We start from the raw sequence: 18,957 nt of genomic DNA on the forward strand, positions 1-18,957 counted from the left end.
GTGTTGGAAAATATTTAACTACTACATAAAACTAAATAGGCGGCACGGTGGTGTAGTGGTTAGCGCTGTTGCCTCACAGCAAGAAGGTCCGGGTTCGAGCCCCGTGGCCAGCAAGGGCCTTTCTGTGCGGAGTTTGCATGTTCTCCCCGTGTCCGCGTGGGTTTCCTCCAGGTGCTCCGGTTTCCCCCACAGTCCAAAGACATGCAGGTTAGGTTAACTGGTGACTCTAAATTGACCGTAGGTGTGAATGTGAGTGTGAATGGTTGTCTGTGTCTATGTGTCAGCCCTGTGATGACCTGGCGACTTGTCCAGGGTGTACCCCGCCTTTCGCCCGCAGTCAGCTGGGATCGGCTCCAGCTTGCCTGCGACCCTGTAGAACAGGATAAAGCAGCTAGAGATAATGAATGAGAAAACTAAATCTCGTCTCATCTTCATCCGCTTATCCGGGGCCGGGTCGCGGAGGCAGCAGTCTGAGCATGGAAGCCCAAACTTCCCTTTCCCCAGACACCTCGGCCAGCTCCTCGGGAAGAACACCGAGGCGTTCCCAGGCCAGCCGAGAGACATAGTCCCTCCAGCGTGTCCTGGGTCTTCCCCGGGGCCTCCTCCCGGGGGGACATGCCTGGAACACCTCCCCAGGGAGGCATCCAGGAGGCATCCGAAAGAGATGCCCGAGCCACCTCAGCTGATTCCTCTCGATGTGGAGTAGCAGCGGCTCTACTCCGAGCTCCTCCCGAGTGACTGTGCTTCTCACCCTACCTCTAAGGGAGCGCCCAGCCACCCACCCTGCAAAGGAAACTCATTTCGGCCGCTTGTATCCGCAATCTTGTTCTTTCGGTCATTACCCAAAGCTCATGACCATAGGTGAGAGTCGGAATGTAGATCGACCGGTAAATCGAGAGCTTCGCCTTTTGGATCAGCTCCTTCTTCACCACAACGGACTGGTAAAGCGACCGCATCACTGCGGAGGCTGCACCGATCTGCCTGTCGACCTCACGCTCTATCCTTCCCCCACTCGTGAACAAGATCCCGAGATACTTAAACTCCTCCACTTGAGGCAGGACTTCTCCACCAACCTGGAGAGGGCAAGCCACCCTTTTCCGGTCGAGAACCATGGCCTCGGACTTGGAGGTGCTGATTCGCATCCCAGCCGCTTCACACTCGGCTGCAAACCGCCCCAGTGCATGCTGAAGGTCCTGGTTTGAAGAAGCCAACAGGAAAACTCAATACTAAAAAAAAAAATAATAATAATACTTTTTGTGCAGATACTTTATTTTTACATTTAATTAGGAAAGTGATGCATAATTATGAAAATACTTGCATTAAATTACACACATTTCTTCAAGGGGTGGTGCGGTGGTGTAGTGGTTAGCGCTGTCGCCTCACAGCAAGAAGGTCCGGGTTCGAGCCCCGTGGCCAGCGAGGGCCTTTCTGTGTGGAGTTTGTATGTTCTCCCCGTGTCCGCATGGGTTTCCTCCGGGTGCTCCGGTTTCCCCCACAGTCCAAAGACATGCAGGTTAGGTTAACTGGTGACTCTAAATTGACCGTAGGTGTGAATGTGAGTGTGAATGGTTGTCTGTGTCAGCCCTGTGATGACCTGACGACTTGTCCAGGGTGTACCCCGCCTTTCGCCCGTAGTCAGCTGGGATAGGCTCCAGCTTGCCTGCGACCCTGTAGAACAGGATAAAGCGGCTAGAGATAATGAGATGAGACATTTCTTCAAACCCATTTTCTGGAACCAAGGTAATTAAAGTATAGGAATCACATATTTTGGCAATTCTACATTTGAATATTCAAATTATTTATGTATTATGAATATTGTAGTAGCATTGATACAGCAAAATTTATTCTGACGGCTCTTACCTCCATAAACCACCTTGATGTATCCCTTTGCAGGCAGTGTGCAGCAGTGTAACTGTGGCCCACAGTCGGGAGGTGCAATGGAAGGCCAGTGAGCTGCTGGTGGTGCAGCTGCAGGCCTGTGCACGAGGCTTCCTTCTCCGGCAGAAACTCTCGGAGCGTCTGAACTTCTTCAACACTCAGCTACCTGCCATTATAACCATTCAGGTAGGGAAACATCAAATGCTACCACTGATTTCCTGACAGCTGCTCACAAAGACAGCTCGAGATTTGGCGTCGTTTTAAAGGAACAGTCCACCGTACTTCCATAATGAAATATGCTCTTATCTGAATTGAGACGAGCTGATCCATACCTCTCCGAGCTTTGCGCGACCTCCCAGTCAGTCAGACACAGTCAGACGCGCTGTCACTCCTGTTAGCAATGTAGCTAGGCTCAGTATGGCCAATGGTATTTTTTGGGGCTGTAGTTAGATGCGACCAAACTCTTCCGCATTTTTCCTGTTTACATAGGTTTATATGACCAGTGATATGAAACAAGTTCAGTTACACAAATTGAAACGTAGCGATTTTCTATGCTATGGAAAGTCCGCACTATAATGACAGGCGTACTAACACCTTCTGCGCGCTTCGGCAGCGCATTGATATCTGAGCTCCGTGTCAATGCGCTGCCGAAGCGCGCAGAAGGTGTTAGTATGCCTGTCATTATAGTGCGGACTTTCCATAGCACAGAAAATCGCTACGTTTCAATTTGTGTAACTGAACTTGTTTCATATCACTGGTCATATAAACCTATGTAAACAGGAAAAACGCGGAAGAGTTTGGTCGCATCTAACTACAGCCCAAAAAAATACCATTGGCCATGCTGAGCCTAGCTACATTGCTAACAGGAGTGACAGCGCGTCTGACTGACTGGGAGGTCACGCAAAGCTCGGAGAGGTACGGAGCAGCTCGTCTCAATTCAGATAAGAGCATATTTCATTATGGAAGTATGGTGGACTGTTCCTTTAAAATGGGCCAAATAATTGTACTGTCATGTTTGAGAGTTGTCGAGAATGATGCCTGTTTTGCATTATTGGACAAAATAGCTAATGTTTGTGTTGGTTTGTTAGTCTCACTGGCGGCGGTGTCTGCAGCAGAGGGCCTATAGGAAGAGACTGGTGTACCTCTATCAGAACTGGAGGGTGGTGGTCAAAGTAAGCTTACAGTATATACCTTTGTAAAGCATATAGAAGTCCTATTTTTCATATAGTTTCTCATCTGGCTGTGCTATTCTAGATCCAGGCTTGGGTGAAGATGTGGCTAGCTCGTAGGCGGTATCTGGCTCGTCTGCGCTACTTCAGAAGACATGTAAGCATCTTAGCTTTGCTGCAAGTTAATGTTGAGTGTATGAGGGGGAGGGGACAAATTATAAATGTATGAAGTTTGTCTTCTAGGTTGGTGCCATTATAAAGATCCAGGCTTTCTTCAAAGCCAATAGGGCACGTGAAGAGTACAGGATGCTGGGTATGATCTTTTTTTTCTTTTTCTCGTTCATTTTTAATTTTTTTCCCCATCTTAAACTTCTAAAGAGACATTTGATTTGATGCTATTTGACATCGGATCAGTGAGCTTGTTGTAAAATTGTGCTGGAATCTTCCCAAAAGATTTAAAAAAATTTTTTTTTTTCTTTCATGCCTATCTCTCTGTCCGTGTGCACACAGTGCACTCCAGTACTCCTCCTCTGTCTGTGGTGCGGAAGTTTGCCCACCTGTTGGAACTGGGGGACGATGATATCCGTCAGGAGGGGGAGCTGCTTCGCCTGCGGGAGGAGGTGGTGCGTACCATCCGCTCCAACAGACAACTGGAGGCAGACCTGGACCTTATGGACCTGAAGATCGGTTTGCTGGTCCGCAACCGTGTCACTCTCCAGGTTGGAAACCACACACGAAGGGACATTTGGCCTTCTTAGACTGTGGACATGATGTTCTTTTACATCCCGCATGACTTGCATTAGTTAATCATTTCCAGAGAAATATCAAATGGCAACGTGTGTTAGTTGTTTATTCTGGGCGCCAGGATGTCTGTTCATGAAAATGCACTCCATGTGTGACTGTTCTGTTTGGTCTGATCCTGGTGTGCAGGAGGTGGTGTCACACCATAAGAAACTTACCAAGAAGAACAAAGAAGAGCTGTCTGACATGATGGCGCTGGACAAACACAAAGGTCTCAAGTCTCTGAGCAAAGACAAAAGGGAGAAGTTGGAGGCTTATCAGCACCTGTTCTACCTGTTGCAGGTACATCCATTTCCTAGCTGCATATAGACCTTGATATGGAAGGAATGCTCCAGTCTTTCAATCAAATGCTTATGCACCATCTGTAGTGTATATCACTGACATTTAAGACGATATATCACAAATTTGAAACTACAGCTTTTACATTCTAACTGTATTGGTCTTAGAATGAAGCAATAGAATGTCTTGCTATAGTGATTATGTAGTTTTATCTGTGTGTGTGTTCCCTGTAAATGCTGTTTGAAATCACCTATAATTTGTTGGGCTGGTGCAGTGGTCAGCACTGTTACCTCACAGCAAGAAGGTTCTGGGTTGGAACCTTTCTGTGTGGAGTTTCTATGTTTCTTCCCGTACCTGCATGGGTTTCCTTCAAGTGCTCTGGTTTCCTCCCACACTCCAAAGACATGCAGATTAGGTCAACTGGCTACTCTAAATTGCCTATAGGTGCAGTGTTGTAGTCGAGTCACTAAACCTAGAGTCCGAGTCCAGTCTCAAGTCCCCAGTGTTCAAGTCCGAGTCATTAAAGAAAATTCTGAGTCGAGGCCAAGAACATGACTCCAATCGTACCATTGGACAGTGGCTGTTGCTGCCTTTATGTGAAAGCGTCTTTGCTACTGTGTTGGACTAACGTTACTGCTCCACTGCCCCATTTTAGTTAACAGGCTACAGATAAAAAGCTTGTTCATCGCTCAGCAAGCCCTGTCCACTATCAACAGGGCAAATAACATGAGGGGGTTAACACTAGCTGGTTCATCGCTCAGCAAGCCCCGCTATCAACAGAGCAATGAACATAGCGTGTCACTTCCTTCTCTGGGTGGAGTCTTACCAAATGACAATTGAAGTTCGAGGTTGTCCCCGCATACCTGCCAACCTGTACGCATCTTGCGTAGCCGCTACGAATTTTTACCTCATTGTACGACTGTACGTTTTCACATTAAAAAGTACGCATATCGTCCGAACTCGCATTTCAGTCAAGTTCTCGCTGAAGTTGATACCACTGATCTGTGAGAAAACTCAAAGCCAGAATGGAACGCTTTGCCCAATCCCCCCGCCCCTCTTCCAGAGCGTGTGGCTCTGCCCTCTTCACCCCTCCCCTTCCTCCTTCGCGTCTCTGACCTGAGTGCAGCGGTGCAGCCAGGTGGCTAGAGCGAGTCGGGGATTGAAACGTCGGTTAGAGACGACGTTTTTATATTTGTAACAGAAACGGTTGTGTTTCACGTGTACTCGAGCTTCCTAGCCGTTATTTTGTGCATTTACAACACCAACAGTACAAGCTAGTTCTTTATTTAACTTCGAAGCCGTCACTCGAGGTTGCATATTCTGAAACCTGATTACAGTTCCTCTCGCGCTCTCATTGAATCACTATGATAAGTACCACTTTATTGATGTGCTCAACAAAACGTAGCGTGTTGTATATCTTAAGGGCAGTTGGTAACTTCTGTCAGTGGTAGCCTAGAATGTTTGCAGATGATGTGAAGTCGAAAATTGGTCATCCCTCTTATGAAAAAACCTGCGTGATACTGCAGTATCAAATGCTTTTTTATACAGTATTACTGCAGTAAATGCAATATTTCGAATGCAAATGCAATAGTTTGCACATGAAAAAGGCATACTACAAAATACTGCAGTGTACTGTATAATGCAATATTTTTACTGTATAATGCAATATACTTCCAACATGTTAAAAAATGCAAAAGTCTAAACTTATTGCATGGGAAATTTGTGCATACCATGTTTTGTGTTGAAAGTGCCTTTTTTACATACTGTATTAATTTAATGTGTTATTTATTTTGAAAGAGTGGCTCTGGTTTAATTTCATTTCATTTGCACATGTATTTAATGTTTGTTGTGCTTTTCAAAACGGAAGGAAGTTCCCAAGAGCCATCAATAACAGTTTCCCAAAGTCTATCTATAGAGATCTTGCAGTCACGTGACCGGAAAGTACACAGCCGCCATCTTGTCGGTAAAAAACACAGCTGAATACTGCTGCACTCGTGTACAGAATGGATCAAGTTCAACCGACGGCCTACACGGCTCATTTTTCTAATGAAGAGATAACTAGATATATGTCTAAAATAAACGATCTACAGATTAGTGACCCTTATGGCTTACCGGACGGAGTTTTCACGACCGTGTCAGTGGATATTGAACTGCTAGCGGAATACCCAGACGTGTATAATTACCTCATCAACTTTCCCTCGCTGTTCAGTGGTGAAGCACTGCGTGCTTATAAATCTCTGGACAGTTATCTTTACAGAAATTCAGGATTTGTCGGCCGCGGCATCTTGTAAACAAGAAAATAATCCTCATTGGACGGGTAAGTCACTTAAGTATTGAGTATAGCACTGACCAGCCGATTATAGAATAGAATAAGGTAATTCCAGCTGTAATTCCAAATCGTCCGTCTTGTTTACCATGGATCTGGCGTTGGAGAGATAGAGGCTTAGCAGTGGAGATTTGAGTAGCTGGTTTCTGAGCTTAGTCAACAGGCCGGCTCTGCCTGCAGCCTCGCTTTTGCTTCCGCTTCCGACGCCGCCTCCTTCGCTTTGCTTCCGATAACAATCCACGGAGACCCCGCTGGTCTCGCTATCTCGTCCGGAATGTTGTGCATGCGATGGAAATCACTACAAACCGTCATTTTCTGCTGGAAACCAATGTCCAGTAAGTCCATACGGTTGTAGTGGATATTGAAGTCCGGTACAGACGAACAACACGCAAAAATGCACACAAAAAACATAAAAAAACGTGCACAGGTAGGGAGAGCTTGTAGCCGCAGCCGTTGTAGTAGAATTGTATATAGTAGGATTTTCCAGAAGAAAAGGTAGAAGGTGGAAATATGGCGTTTGACCGACAAGATGGCGTCTGTCACAATCTGGATCGGCTGTGACGTCACATGCAAGTCCATAGGAATGTTTTACAAAACTGGACTATGTTCCCAAGGTCAATCAATAAAACTGGATTGAAAGTGTGTTTTTGGTCTGCTGGTTGTGGTCTGTGGGGGCGCATGCGCGCCGGGTTGGGGTGAGGTTGACGCGAGGGGGGTACTCATGAAATTGTAAAATTGTACTCATAAAATTTTTTCAAGGTTGGCAGGTATGTCCCCATAGTCTCCTCGATAGTTCTTCTACGTATGGAACACATAGCAGTGCATTTTTTTTTTTCCTACTGCACGAGAAGTCTGTATAAGCAAAGTGGACAATCCTAGGGGCGTTCTCTCCAGGCATTTTAGCGCCATTAATGTTTAGTTTGTTCCTGAACATGACGTATGAACAGGTGAATGTGCGTTCTCTTGCACAAAATTTAGTATAAAAATGAATGTAGATATATTATGCCAAATTATTATGGCATGTTACAAAAAAATAAAGAAAAATTCTGAGTCCTCGTCTCCAATTTACAAGTCCAAATGCAGTTAATGCATGAGCGCTGAAGTCCAAGTCAAGTCACGAGTCTTTAAAATTAGGACAAGAGTCAGACTCGAGTCCTGCATAGGTGTGAATTGCTGTCTGTGTTATCCCTGTGATAGATTGCCAACCTATCCAGGGTGTACCCTGCCTCTCACCCAAAGTCAACTGCAGTTGGCTCCAGCTCACCCCAAACCCTCAATGGGTAAACGGTATAGAAAATGGATCGATGGAGCAATACAAGTTGGACTTGAATACCTTTTGGTTCAGAAATTCATTAGTGTTCTGCACAAATGCTTCATATAAAGGTTGATTGCCTGCTCCAACAACTGCCCTTAGACTTGTATTATGTATGATGGATGAGTAAAATTTTGTTTTCCTTTCATAAATTATATAATTTCAGTGGCTATGGGTGATTTGATTATCAGGAAGTTCACTTATGCTAGTGATGCAGCAGATGGAGATTTAGATTTGAAAAAAAAAAATGCTGTAGAATTACAAGAGTTAATCTGACAAGTATTACTCTGGAGTGTAACGCTGTGCTTGTTTTTAGTATTTATATTTTTCGGTTCTGCATAAACGTACAGATATTGATGTGTATCTGTCTGTGTCCACAGACCCAGCCATCATACCTGGCCCAACTCATATTCCTGATGCCACAGAATAAAAGCACACGCTTCATGGAGACTGTCATCTTCACTCTCTTTAACTACGGCTCAGACTGTAGAGAGGCATATCTACTGTTGCAGCTCTTTACTGCTGCCCTCCGCCACGAGATCAAGTATAGCTTCCACATCCACACTTTTTTTTTTTTTTTTTCCCCTCTTTCTTCTGTACTGGTCTTAATTTAGCTTGACGTAAATGTTATACTGTGTTATTTATATGTAGCATTTTCTTTGTCTGTGAGAAAGACTGAAGGTGGACCAGCCTCAGGAGGTGGTGACGGGGAACCCCACAGTCATAAAGATGCTGGTGAGTTTCTATCGTCATGCTCGTGGCCAGAATGCATTGAGGGACATTTTGGGGCCAGTGGTGCGCGAGGTTCTGCAGGATCACACACTCAGCATTCGCATAGATCCTGTGGAGATATACAAGAGCTGGATCAACCAGACAGAGAGCCAGACTGGCCACAAGAGGTCAGTGATTCATCTGGTACTGTATATTGGGTACCATATTCTTACATTATGTTGTTGGTTAATCGTGTTCTTGTAGAATATGTTCATGCTGTGTTTGTGGTGTTTGCACAGCTCGCTGCCGTATGAAGTGAGTGCAGAGCAGGCACTCAGTCACCCAGAGGTGCAGCAGCGTTTAAACATTGCAATCACTAACCTGAAGACTCTGACTGACCGCATGCTCCATGCCATCACCAGCAACCTGCACAAACTGCCGTATGTATATACACACAAGCATAGTGTTTGTCGGGTCTTTCCAGGTGATCCCAGACGACTTGGCCTTTTTGTCTTGTGCATGGACATTTATAACTTTTGAACCATGCTTGTAGAAGAAAAGTGTTTGTCAGGTCTGATATTTGGTTACTACCTTTTGGAGGTCCAAGTTATGTGATTTGTTAAATACATTTTATTTTATTTTTTTTTTTAAGTTAGTTACTCAGACTGGGGCGGCACGGTGGTGTAGTGGTTAGCGCTGTCGCCTCACAGCAAGAAGGTCCTGGGTTCGAGCCCTGGGGCCGGCGAGGGCTTTTCTGTGCGGAGTTTGCATGTTCTCCCTGTGTCCGCGTGGGTTTCCTCCGGGTGCTCCGGTTTCCCCCACAGTCCAAAGACATGCAGGTTAGGTTAACTGGTGACTCTAAATTGACCGTAGGTGTGAATGTGAGTGTGAATGGTTGTCTGTGTCTATGTGTCAGCCCTGTGATGACCTGGCGACTTGTCCAGGGTGTACCCCACCTTTCGCCCATAGTCAGCTGGGATAGGCTCCAACTTTGCCTGCGACCCTGTAGAAGGATAAAGCGGCTAGAGATAATGAGATGAGATGAGTTACTCAGACTTTTCCCCTACCTCTCTCCCAGTTGCAGTGATTGCCAGTTCTCATCCACTATCGAGTTCTCCCTGTTACACTATAGCTAGAAACTAGAGAGGGTGAAGCCTCAGAACTTAGAAAGCACTAGTTGCCCTCTTACATGTACATGAGCTCTCTCTCGCTCTCTCTCACACACACACACTGGTTAATTTCCCTTTAATCGACAGGGAGAGCCTAATTCCGTATCGTCTGTTTTGCTACCTTGGATCACTCTGGCCTTAGATGGCTGTGCCATGGTTAGGATTTGAGCTCACAACCTCCTTACAGTTGGGTGAACACTTTTTTTGTTTGCACCACTCAGGAGCCATGCCATTGGTGGCTTCTAAAGGGAGGAGGTTTACTACATAAAGCCATTTCGGGTGTTCCTGTGGTTCTTGCACGCAGATCTAGAACATATTCTATGCGCGCACACACCCAACAGACCTTGTTTTTCAGACACTGTAATTGCAAATAATTTGGTCATTTAGTAAATAAAGCTTCCACCCTCTGTCTTTCAGCTATATTGAGGAGTATTTTGCTCTGATGAGAACTTTTACACTTCTGTGTCTTTTTGTACGTGTGTTAGGTATGGGTTGCGTTACACTGCTAAAGTTCTGCGAGACTCCCTACACGAGAAGTTTCCTCAAGCCAGTGAGGAGGAGTTGTACAAGGTTAGCAGCAAAAAGGGGTTTATTTCCACAAGCAGAGATGGATGTGTGAGAATTTTGTGTGGTTTAGTCAGTAGAAGTTTGTGCTTCTGTGTCTCTTTGTATACATAAATTTTTGTGTGTGTGTAATATCTGTGCTGTTAGATTGTAGGTAACCTGGTATACTACCGCTACATGAACCCTGCTGTCGTGGCTCCTGATGGATTTGATGTGGTGGAGTTTGGCGTAGGTTCGGTTCTTCTGCCTGATCAGCGACGAACCCTCGGTTCCATCGCCCGAATCCTGCAGCACAGCGCGGCCCACAAGTACTTTCATGGGGACTCTGCACACCTGAATGCCCTGAATGACTATATCACACACATGCACAGCAAGTTCAGGTGGGTTCAGTAGATTAGATTAGATAAAACTTTATTGATCCAGTAGTCACTTGTTAAATATTGTCACTGGACGAATAGTTGGAATTTTGAGAGTAGTGACTGGAACGTTCCCTATTTGACTAATAGGAAGTTCCTGAAAATGGTGTGTGATGTTCCCGAGCCTGAGGAGCGCTTTAATATTGATGAATATTCTGAGATGGTCATCCTCAACAAACCTGTTATCTATATCTCTATTGGCGAGCTCATTAACACACACAAGGTATGCCTGTTTATTGTTACCCTATTTGTTCACATTTTCTACGTTAAATGTTCTATAAAAGTCGTTCTACTGTTTGTTCTGATAGCGTTTGTGTTTTGCTCTGCGTTCAGCTGCTGCTGGAGCACCAGGATGCACTGTGTCTTGATCAGAAAGATGCTCTCTTCGTTCTGCTGAGGGACCTCGGCAAAGTGCCTTCTGTCCAAGCTCTCATTGGTTAGTCTGCACACCTGCGTACTCTGAATAACTGTCGCACATGGTCCCAAAATAATCACCCTCCCCGAAATCTCAACCTACCTTCTCTAAATAGAGTGGCCTTTCTTTAACACACATCTTAAAACAATCTTGTACAGCCTTCTTTAAGCCTAGGTCACAACCGGACGTACGATTTTTTTGGCCGTGCGATTTTTGGCGTTTCCCAAATCGCTGCGTTTTTTTTTGTTCATGGAGAAAGACGCACGTTGGCTGTAAGTTTGTCTTGCAACCTGAAAAAAAACGTAAGCGCCCGTAGAGTTTGTTTGACATGACAAAGAACCTCTGCGGCCAGTCTACGGCTTGAAAATCAGCACATCCCACGCGCACCCTCTGTGCGTTTCACGCGCGCCCTTCGTGCGTTTCTTGCGTTTTTTGCACATAGACCGGCCATAGGAGCACGTATGGCTGGTTGTGACCGAGGCTTTAGTGTGTTTATTATTTTTGGTGGTGTTTACCTGGAGAGAACTGATTATTATTCAGTAGTATAGGTGTGTTAAAGAAAAGAGCATATAAGGCATTCAGTGTGTGAATGACTTGGTTGATTCTTACTCTAAAAAGTTATTTAAACTTTTTCCAATTGTAATGGTCACTCACAGGAGAGGGAGTTATCAACTCTGCAGACCCAAACCTGGAGCAGACTTTGGCTCAATACAATAAGATGGAGGTATCCCTCACCCTAACCAACAAGTTTGACATCTTCAAAAGCTCTGATGAGAAACCTGATGCCCGAGGCATTCTGCTTAGGTGAGACAGCATTCTGCTGAGGTGATGTTGCCTTGCTTTCAACAGCAATATGTTAAATATGAGTGTATGGTGTTACCCAATATGGGCAAAAATTTGCAGACACCTCACCTTCACACCCGTAATGTTGGCCTTCCCCCGAAAGTTGGACACGCACAATTGTATAGGATGTGTTTTTATGCTGTAGCATTTTAGAATTAACCTTCATTGGAACCAAGGGGCCCAAACATGTTCTCGCATGACCATGCACCTGTGCACAAAGCAAGGCCCTTAAACACATGGTTTGCTAAAGCTGGTGTGGAAGATCTTCAGAGGCCGGCACAAAACCCTGATCTCAACCTCACTGAACACTTTTTGGATAAAATGGGTTGCAAACTGCACCCCAGGCCCCCTCACCTGACATTTAACACCTGACTTGTTCATTAATGGGCAAATCCCTACAGCCATGCTCCAAAATCTAGTGGAAAGCCTTCCCAGAAGAGTTGAAGTTATTAAAACCGCAAAACTCTACTAAATCTGGAATGGGATGTTTAAAAGGCGCATATGCATGTGATGGTCAGGTGTCCACAAATTTTTGGACCGTGCGTGTGCATGGTATGGTTTTGAGTCTGACACTATACTGACCTTGTTTACACAGAAACCATATTTTAGCTCCATCACATTATCACTATTGACTTTTAAAAAAAAAAAAAAAAAATAGTGTTTGATTCTTAAAGCAGCAGGATGTAAGATTTTGCCCTCTGGTAGTAAAATGTGAGCTACATGCAGAAGAACACTTTCTAATGTGCATTATGCTATGTTCTCTACGATGCAAATTAATCTAAAGGCTGTGTGTATTACACTTTCAGCAAGAATTCGTGGTTGCATCCCAAACCGCATCAGGAGGTTGTTTTCCTTGCCACCGTTGCCTCTGGCTTGTAATTAAACTTTGTGTGAAAATGTCCATTGTTAAATGCTGTATAAATAAAATTGAATTAATTCTATGCACTCAATAGTATTACTACATAATGATACCATAGGTATAATGTTGTCCCTTCTATTTTAAAAAAGCATTATGGAAATAAAAGATTAAATTTTTATTGATAGATGAACTCCACTGAAATGACCAAGTATGTCAGTTAAATACATGGAAGCGTGAACTAAACGCCATTGCTTTACTCACCAAATAAAAATCCCTGTTAACATGACGGACTAACAGATCAGATCATAAATGGACACATCTGTCCAAGTTAACCAGACCAAGAGTGATCAGAAATGTTAAGCGATTTGTTCTTGCACAGTGTAATGGAGTATAAAATGCACAACTCCTCAATCGCACACCATTAGGTACAGACTGGCTTACTACAGCAGCTTAACAAATGTCTATTGATTCTAATGCCCCAAACTGGCTAGCTGTCATTTGACCCACTATCATTTACTTCTCACCAAATTTCAGAACAAATAAATGTCCGAAATCATGCCTGAATCAATTTTCCGTACAGTATCATATTCTCATCTCATCTCGTTATCTCTAGGCGCTTTATCCTGTTCTATAGGGTCGCAGGCAAGCTGGAGCCTATCCCAGCTGACTGTGGGCGAAAGGCGGGGTACACCCTGGACAAGTCGCCAGGTCATCACAGGGCTGACACATAGACACAGACAACCATTCACACTCACATTCACACCTACGCTCAATTTAGAGTCACCAGTTAGCCTAACCTGCATGTCTTTGGACTGTGGGGGAAACCGGAGCACCCGGAGGAAACCCACGCGGACACGGGGAGAACATGCAAACTCCACACAGAAAGGCCCTTGCTGGCCACGGGGCTCGAACCCAGACCTTCTTGCTGTGAGGCGACAGCGCTAACCACTACACCACCGTGCCGCCCTAGTATCATATTAAACTTTTAATTCTCTCGCACTCTCACTCTGTATTCTGATTGGCTGTGGATCCTGACAGCCATTGTAAACCCCACATCCCAAAATTTTAACCAATTATATCTCCTGTAGGGCGGCACGGTGGTGTAGTGGTTAGCGCTGTCGCCTCACAGCAAGAAGGTCTGGGTTCGAGCCCCGTGGCTGGTGAGGGCCTTTCTGTGTGTAGTTTGCATGTTCTCCCCGTGTCCGCGTGGGTTTCCTCCGGGTGCTCCGGTTTCCCCCACAGTCCAAAGACATGCAGGTTAGGCTAACTGGTGACTCTAAATTGACCGTAGGTGTGAATGTGAGTGTGAATGGTTGTCTGTGTCTATGTGTCAGCCCTGTGATGACCTGGCGACTTGTCCAGGGTGTACCCCGCCTTTCACCCGTAGTCAGCTGGGATAGGCTCCAGCTTGCCTGCGACCCTGTAGAACAGGATAAAGCGGCTAGAGATAATGAGATGAGATCTCCTGTATTTTTAAGGCTAATTTAATTTGCATTGCATTTCATACCACAAAAATACATCAGACTTTTTAGACCTTTTTTTTTTTTCCTCCCCTCTTCAAAGATGAGAGCAAATGACTGTCAACATATCTAATATTCGAAGAACAAAGCATTATCCAGCTTTTTAACAGCCTTAGAACACTGATGCTTTCTTCTTCCCAGCAACATAAAAGGCGAAACACGTTTGTTTTATAATTATTACATCTAGTGCAAATATTTCACCTGTGTTCCAGCACTAAGCAGCTGATAATTGACGTGATAAGAGCTCAGCCTGGAGATACACTGAGCGAGGTTCTCCGATCCTCCGTCTCTCAGGATCAGGTATAAGAGACCGCACATCCACACACATCCACATCTACCTCCTCTAGTCTTCCTTTTAGTATGTTCAGGTACGCAGGAGACAAAATGCTGTACGTTGTTTATGCGTGTTCAGGAGGTGCAGCACGGCTGGATGATGCACCGCAGGGCGCAGCGAGACGCCCGCACCCCAGAGAAGATGAAAAGGAATCAGTCTCTGATTGCTGACAGCAACCTGACGCTGGAGGAAAAGAAGCGGAAGATCCAGCGCAGCCTGAGGAGGCTGGAGGCTCTAGGAGTACTTACCCCACCAGATTCTGAGACTCGGATACTTCAGCTCATTGCCAAGGTACGTACACACACACACACACACGCGCACACACAGGTGCATGCGTTCATGCTCTCTTATGAAGCATAGTACCCATATGGCACATTTTTAATGTGTAATTTAGCTGTAAATCTTGTGTTGCCATCTACTAAAGGTCTTCACAAATAAAAAAAGCAAGGAAATGTAAAACTAGAGCATTCCTTTCCAGGAGCTTTCACCTATGCAGTGTTTTTATCCAACATCTATACTGCTTATCTGTCAGGGTTGCAGGGGAAGCTGGAGCTAATCCCAGAGGATCGGCTATCTATCGCAGGGCTAGCACAGACACGAACAGCCATTCACGTTCGTTCACATGGGCAGTTAGAGTAGACAGCTGACCTAATATGCATGTCTTTGGGCTGCAAACCGGTGAAGCCAAAGGAAACTCGCACAGACCCAGGGAGAACATGCAAATCCAACACAGAAAGGACCCTGTCGGCCACAAGGATTGAACCCAGAACTTTCTTGCTGTGAAGCGACAGTGCTAACCACTACACCGCTGTGCTTCCCATGCAGTGTTTACTCCGTTTGAATTGAACCCTGGTGTGCGTCCCCCTCTGTGCAGTTTGTTTCATTAGGTCTGAACACAGCATGATTCACTTGTGGTGAGAAGGCAATTTGACTCTGAATTGACTCAACTGCAGAAGGTGAATCAAATGTGTGTTTTGGGTTGCAGGCAAACCACATTTTTTCTGTAGATGTGAGCTGCTGAATGGAGCCCTAAGTGCTGGACAGAGCTGTAATACTGCAGAAATATCCACTAAAACACTGGATGCATTTAATGTTTATAAACTAGTTATTTCTGTTCATTATATAGTCATTTATGGAGTGTCTCCGTGTTCTGTGCTTGGGTAAGTTTTATAATTTCTACTCGCACTTGGGTGGACCTTTTTCTGACGTATTTCTGATCAATGAAAGCGTTTTGAGTGTTTTTAGCTCTATACACCCGTCAAACAGTGGGTGGGGTCTCCCCCCCCCCCCCCCCTTTTTTTTTTGTTTTTTTTTTATTTGGACTCTGAAATGGACTAATTGGATGAAAAATCCACCTCGAACATTTGTGGGAGTTGAGAAATAAAATGTGGAGTGTTTCGTTTCTACACATCCACACCACCAAAGCAGACATCTGTGCGTTTGCTACTGGATGGTTCATGGATTGCCCTTGGACACTAGGACTAGATCTATACTTTATCCTTAGAAGTACAGAAGTGTATGTGTGCTGTTTTGTTGTAATACACCATGTCCCTGCTTATAGGATATCCGTCACCAGCGTCTGCACCGGCAGAGACGGCAAGCTGAGCTGGTGAAGCTCAAACACACGCTGCACAGCCTGCACTGCAAGAGCTCCTTCTACTCTGAACAGATTGATTACTACAGCCAGTACATCTCCACCTGCTTGCACAACCTCACCGCCAGGTAACACACACACACACACACGGGTACATGAGTACTAAAGCATATATAACCTGCTGACTGCATTGTTTCTCCTGGCCATTCAGTCAGAAAAATGGGAAGAAGACGGCAGACGGTAAGGGGAAGAAGAGCAAGCAGCTGATGCTGACCTACACCGCTGCCCGGCTCCATGAGAAGGGAGTCCTCCTGGAGATAGAGGACCTGCCCGTCGCACAGTAAGAACAAATGAAAGCTGCCGCCTGTGCACGTGTTGTTGTTGTTTTTTAATAAATACTTAGTTTCTCTTTTAAATCCGACATGCCAGCAGAGCCTGGCATTAAGCACAAGGATTCTTGCTTGTGTTACAATTGTGTTAGAAAATCTCTGTCTGGATAAACAGAAAGGGAAAAGGCTGTTTTTAGATGAACTCCCAGGAAAGCTGAAAACTTATCAGTGTGACCCAAAACAACACATCAGAGCACTATCAGAAAATGGGAGTGCTACTCTTAAGCTGTTTGAATATTTGTTTTGGGCTCGTTTCAAACCTGTGTGTGTGTGTGCGCACGCGTGTGCAGGTTCAAGAATGTGATCTTTGACATCATACCCAGTGAGGAGGAAGGCACCTTCCTGGTTAAAGCTCGGTTTTTGGGAGTGGACATGGAGCGATTTCCCTTGAAATATCAGGTAATTACCAAAAAATGCACAAATGCTGTTCATGTAAACACAGGTCATCTGGATTGTATCAAAAACAGACCAGTGCTTTCTGAACATTATAATGCTATGCAAATCTTTTTTTTTGTGCAATTAGTGGGTGGTGGTTTCCATTGTGTCAGGAAATTGCTCTGTTACTTATGTAGAGGTGTGTGTGTGTAGGACTTGCTGCAGCTCCAGTATGAAGGAGTTGCTGTGATGAAGATGTTTGATAAGGCCAAAGTCAATGTCAATCTTCTCATCTTCCTCCTTAACAAGAAATTCTTCAAGAAGTGACGTGGACCAATGATGGTCAGGTCCTCTTCCCATACACACAGAACACTCCAAGATTCAGTGCTCAGCTTTATTTGATAAAACACCACAAATTGAACATGTGCACTTTATTAGATATTTAAAAATAAGCAAGGAAATAAACAAGTGACTGGAAAGCCTAGTGAGTTTTATATCCAAATCATATGATGACATTATTATAACCAAATGTGCCAGGATCAGCTAATATTACTTTCTGGGGGTTGTTGGGGAATATATCCATATAGTATATAATGGATCTTCTTTGTTGTTTTTTGTCTCTTTAAAACCATGTACTACTTGTGTATTGATATTCCATTACTACTCAGCCATTTTATATTCAAGTGAAAGGTAACACTTTAAAGCTTCTTTGCAGTATATTTTATAAAATACCGGGTTTGGCTTAGCTTACTGTTCTATGTGGACCTGTCTTTAACACTAAATTCGCTATGGTATATCCTTTATATCCATCAGCCACCGGTGTTTTTAATGAGTAGTATACTGTATCAAAAGGGAATGTTGCATGTATTATTTGTATTTATTCCTAACTTGTCTCTTGTTTGTCTGTGTTATCTGCTTGTGTACATCACCCCATTGTCTGTCTGTCTTGTGTCTGGTATTTAGTGCATTATTAATTGTGTGCACTTAAATAGAACACTCCATCTCAACGTTACTCCAGCAGTATTGGGTTTTACCCACTACTTGGAAAAAGTTGTACTCCAAAACCACACACGCAGCTTAGATGCTAGTGTATGACTGGCAGCTTTGACTTGGCGCCATGAAACAATTGATAATGCAACAGTTTTGAGTCCCACAGCTGGTCTGAAACTCTGAGAGAGCTTGAATCGAGCTCAGCGTGAGGGTGTTTGTTATTGCGGCAGAATGTCAGTGTTTAAGCTTTTTAGTAGTACAGTAGTAAGTTTCTGCAATATTTGCTTATGCCTGCATTTTTTTTCTTCACTTCAGCATGCAGTTGCAGCATATGGCGTCAGACTGATGCTTGTTTGTGCTCTGTATATATTTTCTGTCCACTTACTGTAATCACTTATTTCTTATCTTTTTTTTTTCGTTCTTGTGATCTGTGACTACATGCTGCCTTAAAATATGACAGCTTTGTGACAGTACCAAATTGTTTTAAAATAAAGTGCCATTCATTTTATATGAGAAGGTGTTTTTGTTAGTTAATTTAAAGCTGAAGAATATGCAACAGGATTGAGAGTTATGGTGGACTTGGAGGGCTGGGACTACATTTCAAAACTGCATGCCACTCTGCAAACCATAGGGCGTCCTGGAATAAACCCCTGTTCTGCATGGTTTTTGTTTTAAAACAAGGTGGTGGTGAAGAAGCAGCAGCCTTTGTCACATGCACACTCGAGCATGGTGAAATTTGTCCTCTGTATTGAACCCATCGGAAACAGTGAACATGCGCGCACACAGCAGTGGGAAACTATGCACTGTAAAAAAAAAATTAAAAAATGCCTCTCCAACATAATTTCTAGTGACCCGTTGCACCTAAAATTTTTAGCTGGCCCAATTTCAGTTGTGGAAACCAACTTTTTTTTGTTGTTGTTGTGCTGACTACCCCTGCGTGTAGACCAAACTTGAAATAATGTGTTTTAAATATTCTCTGTTGACTAAACATAGCTAGTTAGACCAACAAGCAG

General features: G+C 44.3%; 1 protein-coding gene across 1 annotated transcript in view; it reads left to right on the forward strand.

Moving 5' to 3' along the window:
* The window catches only part of iqgap3 (IQ motif containing GTPase activating protein 3), a 33,311-nt gene extending 14,851 nt beyond the window's left edge, over positions 1-18,460 (forward strand). The window contains exons 19-38 of the mRNA XM_060921842.1: positions 1,894-2,064; positions 2,967-3,050; positions 3,133-3,204; positions 3,291-3,360; positions 3,558-3,766; positions 3,978-4,130; positions 8,146-8,309; positions 8,440-8,664; positions 8,776-8,916; positions 10,131-10,215; positions 10,357-10,589; positions 10,716-10,848; positions 10,959-11,061; positions 11,697-11,844; positions 14,475-14,562; positions 14,675-14,887; positions 16,158-16,318; positions 16,402-16,530; positions 16,870-16,978; positions 17,168-18,460. Coding sequence (XP_060777825.1) covers positions 1,894-2,064; positions 2,967-3,050; positions 3,133-3,204; positions 3,291-3,360; positions 3,558-3,766; positions 3,978-4,130; positions 8,146-8,309; positions 8,440-8,664; positions 8,776-8,916; positions 10,131-10,215; positions 10,357-10,589; positions 10,716-10,848; positions 10,959-11,061; positions 11,697-11,844; positions 14,475-14,562; positions 14,675-14,887; positions 16,158-16,318; positions 16,402-16,530; positions 16,870-16,978; positions 17,168-17,281 — 2,805 coding nt within the window. The 3' untranslated portion in view covers positions 17,282-18,460. The remainder of the gene's footprint in view (positions 1-1,893; positions 2,065-2,966; positions 3,051-3,132; positions 3,205-3,290; positions 3,361-3,557; positions 3,767-3,977; positions 4,131-8,145; positions 8,310-8,439; positions 8,665-8,775; positions 8,917-10,130; positions 10,216-10,356; positions 10,590-10,715; positions 10,849-10,958; positions 11,062-11,696; positions 11,845-14,474; positions 14,563-14,674; positions 14,888-16,157; positions 16,319-16,401; positions 16,531-16,869; positions 16,979-17,167) is intronic.
* Positions 18,461-18,957: the final 497 nt, after the last annotated feature.

Source organism: Neoarius graeffei, chromosome 5 (genome assembly GCF_027579695.1).
Source record: "Neoarius graeffei isolate fNeoGra1 chromosome 5, fNeoGra1.pri, whole genome shotgun sequence".
In the NCBI taxonomy this organism is placed as follows: Eukaryota; Metazoa; Chordata; class Actinopteri; order Siluriformes; family Ariidae; genus Neoarius; species Neoarius graeffei.